We start from the raw sequence: 15839 nt of genomic DNA, 5'->3' as shown, positions 1-15839 counted from the left end.
TTTGAATTGAAAGCACAATTCCTTTGCGTTTAGGTTTTGTGATTGGCAATGCATAATCACATAAAAAAAAAATGTATGCTATTGAAGGAGCGATCAGAAAGTGATCTGACATTTCTGCACAATGCATCGTCCTCATATCACCTCTGAGGGATACGCTGGGGGTGACCTTCTTACAGGGCATCACCTCTGAGGGAACATGAAATTTTCTAAATGGTGAACCTATCAAGAACAACAAATGACACTTGCGTACAGTCGGTCAACAACAATTAATCAGAGTATGATTATTCACATGATTTTTCTTAGATCTAGATAGATATAGGTATCAAAATAGATATAGGTATTGCAAGTGATGTTCTTCGGCATCTTCTGATCGATTTAGAGGCACTTCCGCAGCAATAAATAACTTTGGATGAGTAATTATAGTTTGTACAGTTTAGTGGCACTTCCGCATATTCTTGATTTCTTTCGATAATTTGGCACGACGACTTTGATTATTAATTTGCTTTACAAAATTTTAATCTACTGGACTGGGCAAATAATCAAATATAGATTTTAACAAAATATTTTATTATATGTGCGTTGACATTTAAAGAATGATGAATAGTTTATGGAGTCAGATATCTTTAAAATTCAAAATGTCCCAAAAATGTAACATATTTTAAAGTTCAATTTATAAGTAGTTGGTTTATGAGCATGAAATTTGTATACTTATTTCGATACCCTTGATAGTGTATTTGTTACTTTAATATTTTAAATATTAAAATATTTTAAACATAATAACGCTTTTGCCATCCACGTATGCCAATATTATGCACTGCGAGCAGCATTACATCTAAACAAAATATTTTTTCACTAATATATCTTTTGTAGAGAAAAATAATGGACAGTTAAAATGATCTACGCTAAAAATAACAAAATTATATTTTCTTTATTTTTTTTAATTTTTTTATTTTCGAAATTCCAAAGTCGATCATTTTTTAACATAATTAAAGATAATTTCAAAAATTTTTAAGCGACAGGCATAGTATTTACTTATTTGAAACTCATGAGAATTTATGTAGTTGGTCAAATTTTTTTCAAAGCTGGTCAAAATCCATACCAATGCTTTCGGAGAAATCGTGCACTGTAGGAGACAAACTGCAGTTAGGAAAAATCTCAACTTCAAGATATAAGTACCATCAAATCCTGTGAATGCATATTAAGTTTCTTAATAGAAATGTAAAAATAAGTTTACAAATTAAAGTTCGAAAATATGCGTAGTATTTAAATAATATTGCGTACATAATTACCACACTGCAAATTTTATAATAGTAGTTCTAAAAGCTGTAAGATAACAAGCATAATAACTGGCCATTTTGTGCGAATACTGTGTTTACATAATTTATAAAAATTTCTTAAAACTCTAATCAGCCAGTACAGATAAACCATGTGCACAAACAGGAAAAATCTCCTTTCGGTGAAATCTTAATTTCTTCTTCCTTTCATGTGATTTTGACTTTCGTCAGATCATTCCTTCCTGGTGTTACAATTTTAATGGCCAGCAGTTTATAAGCATTTTGTGTACATTAAGGAAATTTAATACGAGGAATTTTCTAAAACGCAGATATTAACAAACCATCTGATCTTTAAATGGCAAAAGCTTAGAAATATTTTTTATCACAACTTTAGTCCTAAAGTAAAATTTTACATTCAGCTTGTTTTAAAATTTCGAGTAAAAAACTGAATTTATATATAAAAGCATAAACAAATTTCGAATTTTTAAAATTGTTTAAAGATAACTGAGCCTTTAAATGTATCTTGGAAGCACTTTTAATTTCCTTTCATACTTTATCTGAGCTTCCGAGACTGGCAGCAAAATACTGACATGTTTAAAATTCGTCAAGAGGTAATTTTCGTCGTTTTTGAAATAAAAATTAAAAATGTTTTCTTGAAATCTTGAGCACAGGGCCTAATTTCCATAGGAATAAAAAAAGCTTTTAATGCTACGTTGTCACCTTAGAATTGGTAGATCTAAGAAAAATCATGTGAATAATCATACTCTAATTAATTGTTGTTGACCGACTGTACGCAAGTGTCATTTGTTGTTCTTGATAGGTTCACCATTTAGAAAATTTCATGTTCCCTCAGAGGTGATGCCCTGTAAGAAGGTCACCCCCAGCGTATCCCTCAGAGGTGATATGAGGACGATGCATTGTGCAGAAATGTCAGATCACTTTCTGATCGCTCCTTCAATAGCATACATATTATACATTTTTTTTTATGTGATTATGCATTGCCAATCACAAAACCTAAACGCAAAGGAATTGTGCTTTCAATTCAAAAGCGTTAACTATGAATTTCATTGAGTAACACATTTTTATATTTTATTTGTCATAATATCAAAATTCGCGAATTTGACAATACCTCTTGCCAATTTTAAACATTATAAGGTATTTCTCCCGCCTGCCTAGCGCGCCTTCGTGGTGTAGTGGTTCTGCATGCTGAGCCGGTATTCAAGAGGTCCGTGGTTCGATTCTCGGCAAAGGCGTTGCTAATTTTTCATCTTGCCTGTTGAATGGCTAACCAATTTTTTGGGCAATCGAGGCTCCTCTCTACCTTGAAGCAAACACATGTTCATCAGCACATAATACTCGTGAAAAGTACAAATCGTTCAGGATAAGAAAAGTGATAACATTATATTCATCAATAGAGAAAATGATTAATTATGTCTTGCTTTTACGTTGAATAAAAGCCTTATTAAGTGAAGATACCTCGAATATTTCTGTTTAAGTAAATTGTCACGTAAAGTAAAACGTATAATTGGAGCAACAGAACTATATCGTATGTTTAAGAAGCGATAAAATCTACCTCATGTCTTATTTGTGACATAACATTATACCATCTTCTCCCATTATTATGCAAATAGCTTTTCTATCCGCCGAAAACCTGGTTTTGTGTGCCAGAAGTAAAGACTAGCATTTAACGAAGACCGTAAAATGCATTTCAAATAAAGAACAACACTTAACAAGGAAAGAAATAGCCATAAAATGCATTGATAAGAATAGAAGAAAGTGTTTTAAAAATCATTTTTCAGGATCTTTGTAAAAATATCATATATTTCCAAAAGCAACTATCTTTTTATGTATTTCCTGATATGAAGTTGCTTTGAACTAAAATTCCTTTACATGTTAGCTTGAATTTCATCTAACGTTGTGCCTTAAACTATTCAGGTATCAAATAGAGTTATCGCCAACACGAGAGCAAAGCACAATACAAATACGATAAGAATAATTTTAAATAATTTTGAGCTACATCTTGCATTCTAACTTCGAATAAGGCACAACACAAACTTGCAAAAACATTTGCCTAATTTTAACATCAAAATCAGACTTCTGGAAGTATTTTAGTTCTCTAACTCGAACCTTTCTTCACTTCCCCACTTCTCCATTAAGAAAAGGGCTGTTAAAATCATGGTAGACTATCAAACGAGGAGCCTTTTGACATAACAAGCAGGAATTCATCTCACTAGAATTGCAGTTAAGGGACAACGGCGTTTAAATTTATTTTCGCATTAGTGAGATTTGCATAAAATTTCTAAAATGAACGAATTATTGTGCCAGAAGCGAAGAAAAAATAGAATAGCGTATTAATTCGAAACTTAACTGTTAAGAAAGTAACATAACTGTCACATAGAACGATCTTGTGATAAAAAGTTTAAAAAAATAAATCAAATAAAATAGAAAACCTCGAAGAGATGTTTTCGTTTCGCAGATCTCCCGTCCGAACAAAGCACTGCCACTTAAAGTAAATATTTGTTATAAGTCTCATGCGCAAATAATCCAGGAAAATTAATGCATAGCTACGTCTTAAATAATAAAATGTTTTCTTGAATAAATAAGTGCACAAATCTCCACGTTGAGTTAATTTATGATGAAAGATTTTCACAGAAAAAAATTTTCCCTACCATTTGGTTTTGTCACTTTGAATATCTCATTTTAAATGTAAGATTTTATGTTCGGTATTTTTAATTTCTAGAAGACTTATGCTTAAATTAGACTCATGCTTAGCTTAAAATTGTTAAAGCTGTTAAAACTGAAATCTGCCTACCAAAATTAGATTTCAGTTTCTTTTAAATCTGGTAATTTTTATACTTATTTATTTTTTTATAAATACTTTTTTATGAAACTTTAACAGTAAACTCTTAGAGTGTTAGACTGTAATCTGAAGTTTTCAGACTGCATTTTATTCAGGTTTGATCAGGCTGGTTTTGCTTAAGAAAGATTGGTTATGTTCCAAGACAATGCTAGGCTCCATATTGCTGCTGTGGCATTAGAAGCAATGAATAATATCAATCTGTCATAACCAGAATACCTTACATATAATCTAGGGTTCTGGGAAAAAAGCCCACAGGAATAATGCTCACACGTATGATGCTCACAAAAAAAAAAAAAAAAAAAAAAAAAAAAACCAGAAATATGCCCACAACAGAATAAAGCTCGCATGAAAAAATGCTTACACGAAAAAAGCTCACATAGATATATGCTCACATGAAAATAAGCCCACTGATAAATAAAACACGTAGAAATATCCTTCCATTAATCAATCAATAATTAATCGATCTGAACATCATACACCTACTTAACTTTTAAAAAAAAAATTATTTAATAATTTGAAAAATTTATTGGATAAATGCTCACATTAATCTTTTCAGGGGCTATACCACCTCTGAAAATAAACTATAAAGAATAAAAACTAAGTTATAAGAATAAAAACTATAAAAGTTTGCATATTTTATACCACTGCCCCTGTACGACATTTTTATTCATGTAACTGTCAATAGTTATTTTTTTTAATTATTATTTTATTTTTGTATGCTTTTGATGTGTACCTACAGGAATTGATGTTGAATTGATTTAAGTTTGGATCCAAAAAAAAATTCTAGAAGACCACAGTTTCCAATCGAAGTGTGGAATCATTATGAAGCAGCCTTCGAAAAATCTCCTAGAACCACAAATCGTTACGAAAGCTTTCATAAGGTACTAAATTCATTATTTAATTAAAGCTATCCCAGTATGTGGTTTTTATTTGACGGACTGAAAAAAGATTTAGCCTGTCAACATTTATTATTAGCTATCGTAAATACAGGGTGTGCTGAAGTTTAAAAAATAAAAAAAAAAAATATGAAAACTTAACATTTGGTAATCGCGAATCATGTAAGAAACTAAGATGAAATTGATGGTAAAATTAGATATTTACATATATTAGCTAATATTCAGTAATTTTATGTATTTATAACTTTTTGAAATAGGTATTTATGATTTATGTATAATAAGGTATTTTACGTAATTTAAATAAAATAATTATTTATATTTGCTTATAAATGTTTATATTATAAAATGTGTAACATATATTTAATATTATTTTATTTTTTTAACATTTAAAATTGTAATAATTTTTTACTGTATATTCTGTTTCATTTTTCTTCCTTCCTCCTCTCCTTTTCATAATCCAAAACGGTCCATTTGTTAATCTTATATAGCTGCTGAATCTACACATAAGTTATACAGTTTTTAATATATATATACCATAGATGTTTTGGTAATTTAAATAATTTTTCTATGAAAAATTCAAGTAGGTGTATGATGTTCAATTCGACTAATTATTGATTGATTAATGTAAGGATATTTCTACGTATTTTATTTCTCAGTGGGCTTATTTCCATGAGAAGCCTATATCTATGTGAGGTTTTTTTTTCCGTGTGAGCAAATTTCTAAGTGAGCATTTTTCCATGTGAGCTTTTTTCTATGTGGGCATATTTCTGTGTGGGCTTTTTCCTGTGGGCATTTATACCTATGAGCATTATTCTGTGAGCATTTTTCCTGTGGGCATTTTTCCGGTCACCATAATCTAGACTTAATAGCATATTCTGGTTATTATCAACATTTAAAAAAATATTGTGTTGGATGAGGTTCCTTTCAAATGAGAAATTCAAAAACATTTACATTGCTAAAGAAGATATCGTAAAGCAGTTAGTCTCAAGTTCATAATGAAAGATGTAAATTATGAAAAGCTCAAATTTTGAAGGCTGATAAAACCATCTGATCCTGATTAAAAGAGCCACTCTTAAAAGTTTACAATTGGTAATATATTTTTAAAATACAGTTTTCTTCTTCCACATAAATCTATTATCTGAAAATAGAATTGCTAATTACCTATTAATTACAAACACCTAAATTAATTGCATCTCTATTCCAGCATTTTTTGGTTAACTTGTTTTTATAAATGAAAAGCACTTTTCGCTCGGACATAAAAATTTCATGTCAAAGAAAAACAAGAACTAATAAAAATGAATACATAAACAGCTTTTACAAAAAGTGGTTTATGACCGACAACCTTCAAAAACTTTATTTAATTTTATTCTATTATGCATCCACCAATCCATTATGTGACCTAGAAAGAGAAGATGGAACTGTAAAATTTGCACAATTTACTCCAAATAAAGATAATTTTGTTCACGGTTAGGAACCATAAGAGAATGCTTTTGTTCCCAAGATTTTTCGACTCAAAAAACATATCTCCAAGACTATATACATTGGAACGCTAAACAGGTTAGAACGGGAAAATTGTCTTCTTTTTTGTTCAGAGCAGTAAATCAGATATGGTTCCATTTATATGCACAGCATACTTTAAACGCATAGTAATTGCTGAGAAAACTGAGAATTTATGTAAAAATGTAATAACGGAATTCGGACCAAATCCCAGAGGGTATGGAAATCTTAAGAAGTATTAAAAGTGCATTTATAAAAAATTCACAATGTTAAAAACCAGCTACTATTAACTGCCATCAGATCTAATTGTATGTGGACGATATGTAACTTGATATTAGCCCTAGTTTTTATTTAAAAACTGTATAGAATGTAGGTGACTTGAGGAACATGGCATAATGTTGAAGATGTTGACTTGATTAGTTGAATGGTTTGTTGAAGGAGCTGACAGTAAATAAAATATTTAAAACGAATTAATCTAAATACTATTTTAGTAGCTTGATTAACACTAAAATTTATGAAATAAAACATGAGCACAACACTCAAAAATTGCAAACATAATTATAAAGATGTTAAGAGCAACTGCAATTGTTGAGTGTTTGTAGTCAAGAAGTCACTTTTTATTTCATACATTTTAGTGCGAATCAAGCTAATAGCAATAGCCTTTAGATTAATTATTTTCATATTTTATTTTTTGAAATTTATTAAGCATCGTTTTCTGTATTTATTAAGGATCAGATGTTCATTAAGCAACTGTAATTTCACTTAGTTTTAATTAAATTTTGCGTAATCGATTATTTTTGGAAATTCTTAATGTTTTGTTTACCTGATTTTAATCATTATAATCGTAATCGATTATTTTTGGAAATTCTTAAGGTTTTGTTTACATTTAACATTTGATTCAGCAAGCAGTTTTTCAGCCCGTCATATTTTATTAGCCAGTAGTGCGCCCCATCTATTAATGAGACGCTACACGAATCCTTTTGCGTGGCATAGCACGCAAGCAGATTCGGCAGAACGTACTTTCATGACAGAGATTTGAACCTTAAAAATAGCCTTTAGAAAGATGATATAATCCATCTTCTTCAAGGAAGTACTAGAGATGAGACGAATTCTAAGTTCTCTCGAATCCGAGTTCTAAAGGGTTCTTAATCTCTCGAATACTTCATATAAAAATGATAAGAAGATGGAAAACGGAATATTTTTTTCTTTTACATTAGAAGCTTTTAATTAAAGTAAAATCTGAAATCTTCGTGTACTGGAAAAAATTTCAAGAATACAAAGCCTGTAAAATAGTAGCTTGATTCGCACTAAATAAATACGTCTACATTTATTAAGACGACACAAATGAAATTTAGCATACAAAGTATGCAGTTAAAACGCTTGTATTTTGATACTGATTTTCTTAATGTAATTTCATAAAAGTTCAAATTTCTTAACGTTTTGCCTGAATTTTTTGAAATCAAACATATGAGCAGAGACTAGGATTGTTTCAAAAGATGAGCATTAAACACGAAATCTGAAGTTATCTTCAGAAAATTAAATGCATAGTGTTCAGAACTATCACAGCGTGATATTAGTAATCAAATGGCAAAAAAGGAGCGAAAATTTTTAGCTTTTGAATTTTTTTCAAGATTCGTGGTTTTTTTAATTCGTTTCTCACTTCTAAAAAAGCACTTTTCCCTACTAAGCTCAAAATTTGTCACTTAAACGGACAAAGTAAAATCTATAGAAAAAATATAATAGTGCAATAAATGTAGAGTGTTACCACTCTGGCAAAGTGTAAGATATCCATATTTCAAATTTAAATAAAAAACTCGGCGATAAAAAAAAGTGTTCTCCTTTTAGCCCTTAAATTATCATATCCATTTTAAATAAAATCTTATTGTATAAAAATCTTTTTAAAATTGTATTTTATCTTATTTAAAACAATTTAAAATGTGGAAGATAAAGCAAAATAACAAATACAGTATCAAGGATATTACAAAATTTCACGATTATAAACCAAGTAGTTCTGAAGATATAGAACTTTAATAAATTGTATTATATTTTTGACATATTTTGTCATTTTATGGAACTTATATTTATGATACTATCAAAATTACAATTTTTTTTTTATTTTGCTGCATTAAAATTATATTTGTAAAAAAGGGAAAAAATTGAGAAGTCTGATGTATTTAACAAATTCCTGAAAGATTCTTATCGATGATAAATGATATGGTCGAATTTTACGTTAATAAATCTGAAGATCAGCATCACATAATATTTTCCTCTGGCTCCTGTTAAAAATACTTGCTGGGTCCGTGATCCATTTTCAGTTAATTAGGTTTTCCGTAACGTTTTATAAAAATTATGAATTAAGTGTATTTGAAGTGACATGAAATGTGTACACAGTAAATCATATTATTTAGAGGTATTGTTAAAAATTAAAAATAGATATAAGTTATTAAGAAATACTTATATTGCTTTTAAATCGCTGAGTTAGTTAAATATTTTTCTTTTTAATTATTTTAAGCATCATCTCACGTGGCGTCGAACGGTATCACTGTAAGAGAAAACAGCTTACTATCCTGAGTGGAAGATAATACGCTCTAGCAATTTAACGTTGAAAAAATGGAAAGGCTAAGCAATAAAAAGCTTTTATTGCTTAGCCTTTCCATTTTTTCAACGTTATTTCAACGTTATTCCATTTTTTCAACGCATTTCGCTTTGTATAAATTTCTCAATTATTTCAAGCATGCATAGGCATAAGAAGACGATATACGGATATATATATATATATATGCTTGATTTCATTATTATTTCTTTAAGCCCTTCCAAATATGGGCCATACATAACTGATCTGAGTTTATAAAATTCTGTCCGTCCGTCTGAACACTGTAGACGTTGGAATCTCCTTTGACGGCATTATGCAAGAGAAAATTTCTTCTGTTGCGCAGCTGTATTCAATTGAATGATTGAATAATAGAAGCCAACATTAGAGGGAATAAAAGGAATTGAATTAAATTACATTTTCCTCCAGCGTTGTTTCGTGAAAGTACGATTCAGGACATGAGACGTGTTGAAGTTTCAAAATGAAGTTTTAAAAGGAGTCAGTCTGATACAAACGGGTGTTTTTGGTTTGATCTAATTTATTTGATTAGGGCAAACCACACAAGGGATTTCTGCCTTGTGGGAGGGATGCTTTCGTGGAGAATTTTTCTAAGAAAAATTGTCTCGTATGCCCGTTACACATGGGAAAAACCACGAAACGCCCATGCAACCAGCCCATTCATCGGGACCCGAGTTCAAGTCGAAATACCAGCGTTCAGCGATTTGACTTTTCAGCCACTTGAGGATGGGTTAAACTGAGTTTTTTGTTAAACTGAGTTATGTAATTCTTGAATCTCGACTTTTAAAAAGATAGTTTCACAGTCCTGCAATATACCAAGGTTATATCTTCTTTCTAGAACTTCTTGATTATTTAAGCAACGCACTTTTCCTGTATTTCCAGCGCAGTTTAAAAGTTTTTGCTTCACGTAAAAATCTATTTTCATATATCAGTGAAGAAGCACTATACCATGTTTAAAGTGATGTGGCCCCCCAAAAATAATAAAATTAATTTCCTTTTTTCTATGTTGTTGTTTTTGTTGGCTTGCTTGACAGTAACACCAGAACAAGCCCGTGAAGTACTTCGTGGCAAGGAAAGCAAGATTGTGCCAGTCGTTGGCAAGAGCCCATATAGGTGACAGTACGACCTTGCTCAGTTCCGCCCCCAATTTTGATGGAGAGTACCCCGGGGCAGGTCCGATGGTTTTCCACCCTCTTCCCCAACCATCAATCTATCGAGAAGACTTTCGGTTCGCTGCTTATTTAAAGTGTACCCATGCCGCACAACCACTATATGTTTACAAACATCCCTGCCTTCTACAGGATTCGAAGCCGGTCCATCGGTACGGCAGTCAGCAACTACTATTCCGGTTGGGCGACCCTTTTTTTTTTCGTTGTAATAGCTAGCCATTCCGCCGTCAAGCTCGATACATGCTTGCAATCGGTGGCCGATATGTCTGCATGCATTAATGCACAAGACAACTGGAATTTTGTTGAATCACTCGGTGACTGCTTTAAATCAACGGTTTTTGAAATATCATGGTAGTAGATTTTATCCTTAAGGTAGCCCTAAGAAGAAATTTGCTGGTATCAAGTTAAAGACATTGTCTAAGTCTTCTAATTCATCGGTGTGAAAAGCTCTTTAATGTGCATGTTGCTAAATGTATTTATTCCAGAACTTGCTAATATTGTATGTTAATTCTTCCCTTGTGCAAAAGGCTTATCGAGGTCGTTTTTCTTTCTCATTACGCAGTTATATCACTTTAAACATCATAAAGTTTAAAGAGTTCCTGACTATCTGATTAATTTCTCCTGCTAGCCAATGTTAACGGTTACCTCCTTTTGCTTAGGCTGACAGTGGAAATAAGGGGAAATAAAAATTGCAAAATTTAAACATTAATTCCTCACCGGTGAGCAGCTGAACTTAAAAATAATTCAACACAAAAACCAAATCTCCAAGACTAAGCATTTTCTGGAGCATTGAAACATGTTAATTGGTTAAAACACCAGTGATCCTAAGTGTGGCTGCAATGCTATCTACGTCGAACAACCTAAGCACTACTAATGAATCACCAAAACCGTGCCAAACGACATTCGCTGGCAAACGACATTCGTTGGCGTCTATTCCGATCATCAGCTTTAGCTCTAACAGAGAAGCAGACTGCAGTGGCAAAAGTCAAATCTGTACCACATATCTAAACAATTACAGTTTTTTTCTCTCACCTTAAACTACGCCGTTTGCCATAAAATCTGCGTAATTCTTTAGACTGTGTGTGCACTTGACGAAACAGGGGATAAAAAGAAAGAATCAAAATAAATTTTAACTGTTAGTAATACTAAAATGAAATTCACAACTTGATATAACTGCTGTGCCAAACCAAATTTTGTGCCGATATCACCTTCAAATTTTGCGATTTTGCGTCGATTCACTACAAACGGCGAATCACTTTTCAGACTGTTGCCACAAAGTATTATTGCCCTGTGTTATATTTAAAGAAATTAAATAATGAAAAATCTGCATAAATGTATGTAAATTTCTTGCATTGTGATAAAACAACGGGACATAGAACCATCGAATTTTGAATGGTGTAATCCTCCTACGAATATGGGCATGTGGAAGACTTAATTAGAAATTTGGAATTTGTTTTATTATCGATTTCCTATTTTGTAAACTTTTAACGAATTTTTGATGAACAAACTCAAGGACTTCAAAGCAAGCAATGGCAACGCTGTACAGAGAAGACATTTTTATCTCCAGCGCGTGAGTCTCTGTATCGGAAATTCTAAAGATATGCTCATTTTAAAACTATTTTGCGATATTGCTTTTGAACTAAATTTTATGGTTTAAGTGCGAAGAAAGTGATATTTAATAAATAAATGCAACACACAAAATGTTAAAAAAGGCCGCTTTTGACTTAATTTAAAAATTGAAACATTTCAGATTTTCTTTTTTTTATATATATTCTTATTTATTTTGTTTGTTTGTTTTTTGTTTTGTTTTTGTTTGTTTGTTTTCGCTCAAAGGAGCGTTAGACCCAAAGGGCTATTAGTCTCAAAATGGCATTTTGAGACATTTCACTTTCTGAGTTGGTTCACTTCTACAACTGTTGCCATGAAATATTATCGCTATGTATTATATTTAAAGAAACTAAGCAATGAAGAATCTGTATGAATGCATGGAATGTTTCTCGCATTGTGAAGAAACAACTGTACCTATGGCCATCAAATTTTGAATAACGTAGTCCTTCAACCGAACATGGGCACTTGGAAGCCCGAATTTTGAATTTCGAATTTGTTTCATTATCTATTTTAAACTTTGCAAAACTAAGGAATTTTTGATTAACAAACTCAACGACTTCAAAGCGAGCAAAGCAGCATTGTACGAGGAGAAAAACACTTTTATCTCCAAAACGCGAGACTGTGCATCGGAAATTCTAAAGATATGCTTTTTTAAAATATTTTGTGATATTTTTGTTGAATTGAATTTTATGTGGTTTAAGTGCGAAGAACATGATATTTAATAAATAAAGATAACACACAAAACGTTAAAAAAATCGCCCCTTTGGGCGTAATATAAAATCTGAAAGCTTTGAGATTTTCATTTTTCAACCCACCCCCTTTACCCCCTTCCCTGAATTTAAGTTTAAAATTGGCGCGTTTCTTTTCTAATTAGATTTCAGTCTGTTAACTCTAAATCTAAAAATGAGCATTCGAATAACAGAAAACTTCATTCTTCTTTTTCGCCTATCGATAATCGAGGGAGATGATGAGACAACTAGATATTACTAGTCCGTTCGGATTTGGATTCCGGCGGACGGTTTGGCGGTACGGTCGTTTTCATGGTTTTCTCGATGCGTAACATGAATATGATCTAGTTTTCCTCAGAAAATTCTCCATGAAAGCTCTTTAGCTTAGGCAAATAGACTTCCCGTACTTTACCTTAAATTATTAAACAAATAAACAAGATTTGTCTTAATATACTTTGCTGTTTAAATGAGTTTGTAAGATCACACATTAGATGCCACGTAACAAGTATGTTGGCCCAAAATAAATTTATTGTTATCATATAAGAAAACTTATCTTAAATCAGATCTGTAATACGTGCTAATTATGCAATGACAGTTACGTAAAATAAGCATTCGGCTATTTCATTATTTGCCTTGGCAGGATACTTTCATGGAAAACTTTCTTAAGAAATTAATATGCGTTTAAGATTCGTAGAAGCCATTAAACAATTCAAGCAACTTTCCCATTTTCCTAAATTTGAATCCCGAATGAAGTTACCAAGGATTCTGTTCTTGAATCTTCTCGTCTGCCACCCGTAGACATAAGCTTCAGCGGTACGTAACCTGATCGAATGATTGACGAAAACATATTGAAATAATATACAATGGCTAGACTATAGATTGGCCTTCTATCCCATAGGAAAGATGGTTTCATTAAATATTTTAAAGCGAATAAAGATTTAAAGCTTTCTGTTTAAGGAAGAAAGCTATATAAAAGTTTGAAAGTTTATTATTAAAAGTTATTTTGTTACACCCTGAACTTCAGCACTTTATAACACACGATATTTAAACAAAAAAATTACAGAAGCAAAAACTGGAACTTTTTTCATGAAAATACTCTTTATTTCTGATTTCTGGATTTTAAAGCTCTTTCAAAAACGGTTTCGGCAATATATTCGGCAAAAAATATATCCGTATTGCCTTAAAATATTACCTGAAGGTATAACTATGCATTTTGCTTTTAATACTATTTTTTTAGTTGAGGTCCCACTCCCACTCAATCATACACTTCTGTCTATTACATTTCATTCCATTCCAGTTACCACAAATTCCATTCCAGTTACCAAAATTTCATTCCATTCCAGTTACCAAAAAATTAGAAAGTAATAAAAAATAGAAAGTAGTTTTTATTACTTTCTACACCCAGCTTCTTCTAATTTAGCATTAACGCAAACGCTGAGAACAACAAAGAACTTTTAAGAGGAATTTTTTAAGTAAAAAATGTCTTCGTTTAGTGCACTAAATAATGAAATTCTACTCATCAGTAACAACATTCTCTTTTTTTTTACATTTTTATTCTGGTGGTCTTTTAGCGATGTTAAAAAAAAGTATTATCGTTAGTTACTCCCTCTAACAATTCAAAAAAAAATCCTTTTTAGTTTTTAGACTGGAATCCAAAGATTCCGTCCAAAAGTTTCGTTGCCCTTATACCTTAGTCTAAAAGTTTTTAGTTCAAATATAAACGCAAACGAAATCAGAGATGCCCAGATAAAAAGGTTTAAAAGGTAAGATATAATGTCATACTAGTAAAGAAATAACTGCCTTTATACTTGCTACTTTTTTATACTCCTTCAATAAAATAGTTTGGTTAAAAATATATTAATAGATTGTTGTTCTAAATTGTATGGTCGTTCGAAGGTAACTGAAAATAGAAAGTAGTTCTTCTGCTGAAGGAACGCTCAAAACTGAACTCCAGGTTTATAATTTTATGAGGACATTTTTAGAGAAACATAATCCTTAAAAAAAAAAAAAAAAAAAAAAAAAAAAAAAAAAAAAAAAAAAAAAATCGTTATTAAATCGTCTTCATCAAATTGCGGCTGCAGGAGCAGGTTTTTCAGCACCCAAGGCAGAAGATACTGTACCATCAGGACAGCAATTAATTGTGATGATGATCCAGGCCGTCATCGAACGAAAGTTATTTTTGTCGTCCTTGTAAAGTGATTAAACAACTATCTAAAACTGGGGGAATGAATACTAGCACTGACCTTATTCGATAGCCCTAAATTAATGGCATTAATCGCAGGGATGAAGCGCAAATAACCTGTAACTCGTCTCGTTTCCTGGTCTTATCCAAAGATAAAATCGACATGTCCACCCTTCAACGGCGAAATCAGCAGACATGGTGTTGAGTCTCTCAATTTCTCTCAGCCATTCACCTGCTTGGAAGCACTAATCGGTCAAGCAAGAAACATCTGTCAAGAGGAAGACAGTTTTTAACCTCGGGCAATAAAATTCTTTCAGATATAATCCCTTGTTCACGAATGTAAGAAATTATATACTTCGACATCTTCAGAGCTCAAATAGTTAAACACTCTTAAACTCAAATACGTAATAACAACAGATGTACTAAACCTAAAACTGAATTTGTGGTTGAAAGGAAAAGGTGCCCTGAGCGTCTGCATTAAATTTATTTAATTAATTTATGTATAAATAAATTAATAAATTTATAAATCTGATGAGGAAAAATATTAGAAAAATATCCTCTTACTTCTTCATAATTTTTCCACAAGTGGTCCTGTGGATAATATCGTTGATTGCTGATACTTCCATCCATCCATCCAAGTTCAGATGACAAAAGCCTTGGTTGTGTGGGAATAGAGGCTAGTCTCAGAAAATCATCCATCCCTCTCTTAAGACAAGTAGTCTTAACGGGCTTTGCCATAATAATCTAATCCATTTCAAAGGCTTCGTGTCGGTCGGTCTAAACATAACTTCACTTTCAGCACAGCCGCCCAGACGGTATGCTGGTTAGGGGAGTAAACCGCTGAGTTGGCTTCCGACCCAGGTATAGATATATCCATGCAGTACTGGTTACCAACTCAATGGGAGCTAACCACTAGCTGCCAGGCAGCCCCGGCTGAGCAGATGACATTTATAAAATGCAAAAAAGAAATATACATGTGCATACAAGGCACTTGAAGAAGAGTATAATTCAAAATAT

The 15839-nt window shown here is 31.8% G+C and overlaps 1 protein-coding gene across 2 annotated transcripts in view; it reads right to left on the bottom strand.

Annotated features, from left to right (window-relative positions):
• The window catches only part of LOC118187926 (serine/threonine-protein kinase Nek8-like), a 76385-nt gene extending 60795 nt beyond the window's left edge, over window positions 1-15590 (bottom strand). For both annotated transcript variants that reach the window (XM_085818304.1, XM_085818307.1), the window contains exon 1: window positions 15387-15590. In XM_085818304.1, the coding sequence (XP_085674430.1) occupies window positions 15387-15448 (62 nt within the window). In that variant the 5' untranslated portion in view covers window positions 15449-15590. The remainder of the gene's footprint in view (window positions 1-15386) is intronic.
• Window positions 15591-15839: the final 249 nt, after the last annotated feature.

This window comes from Stegodyphus dumicola, chromosome 6, assembly GCF_044657685.1.
Source record: "Stegodyphus dumicola isolate Sdum_Otavi_A_Nest chromosome 6, ASM4465768v1".
Lineage (NCBI taxonomy): Eukaryota > Metazoa > Arthropoda > Arachnida > Araneae > Eresidae > Stegodyphus > Stegodyphus dumicola.
Note: the sequence above shows the minus strand (reverse complement) of the source record. Positions and strands in the feature narration are given on the sequence as shown.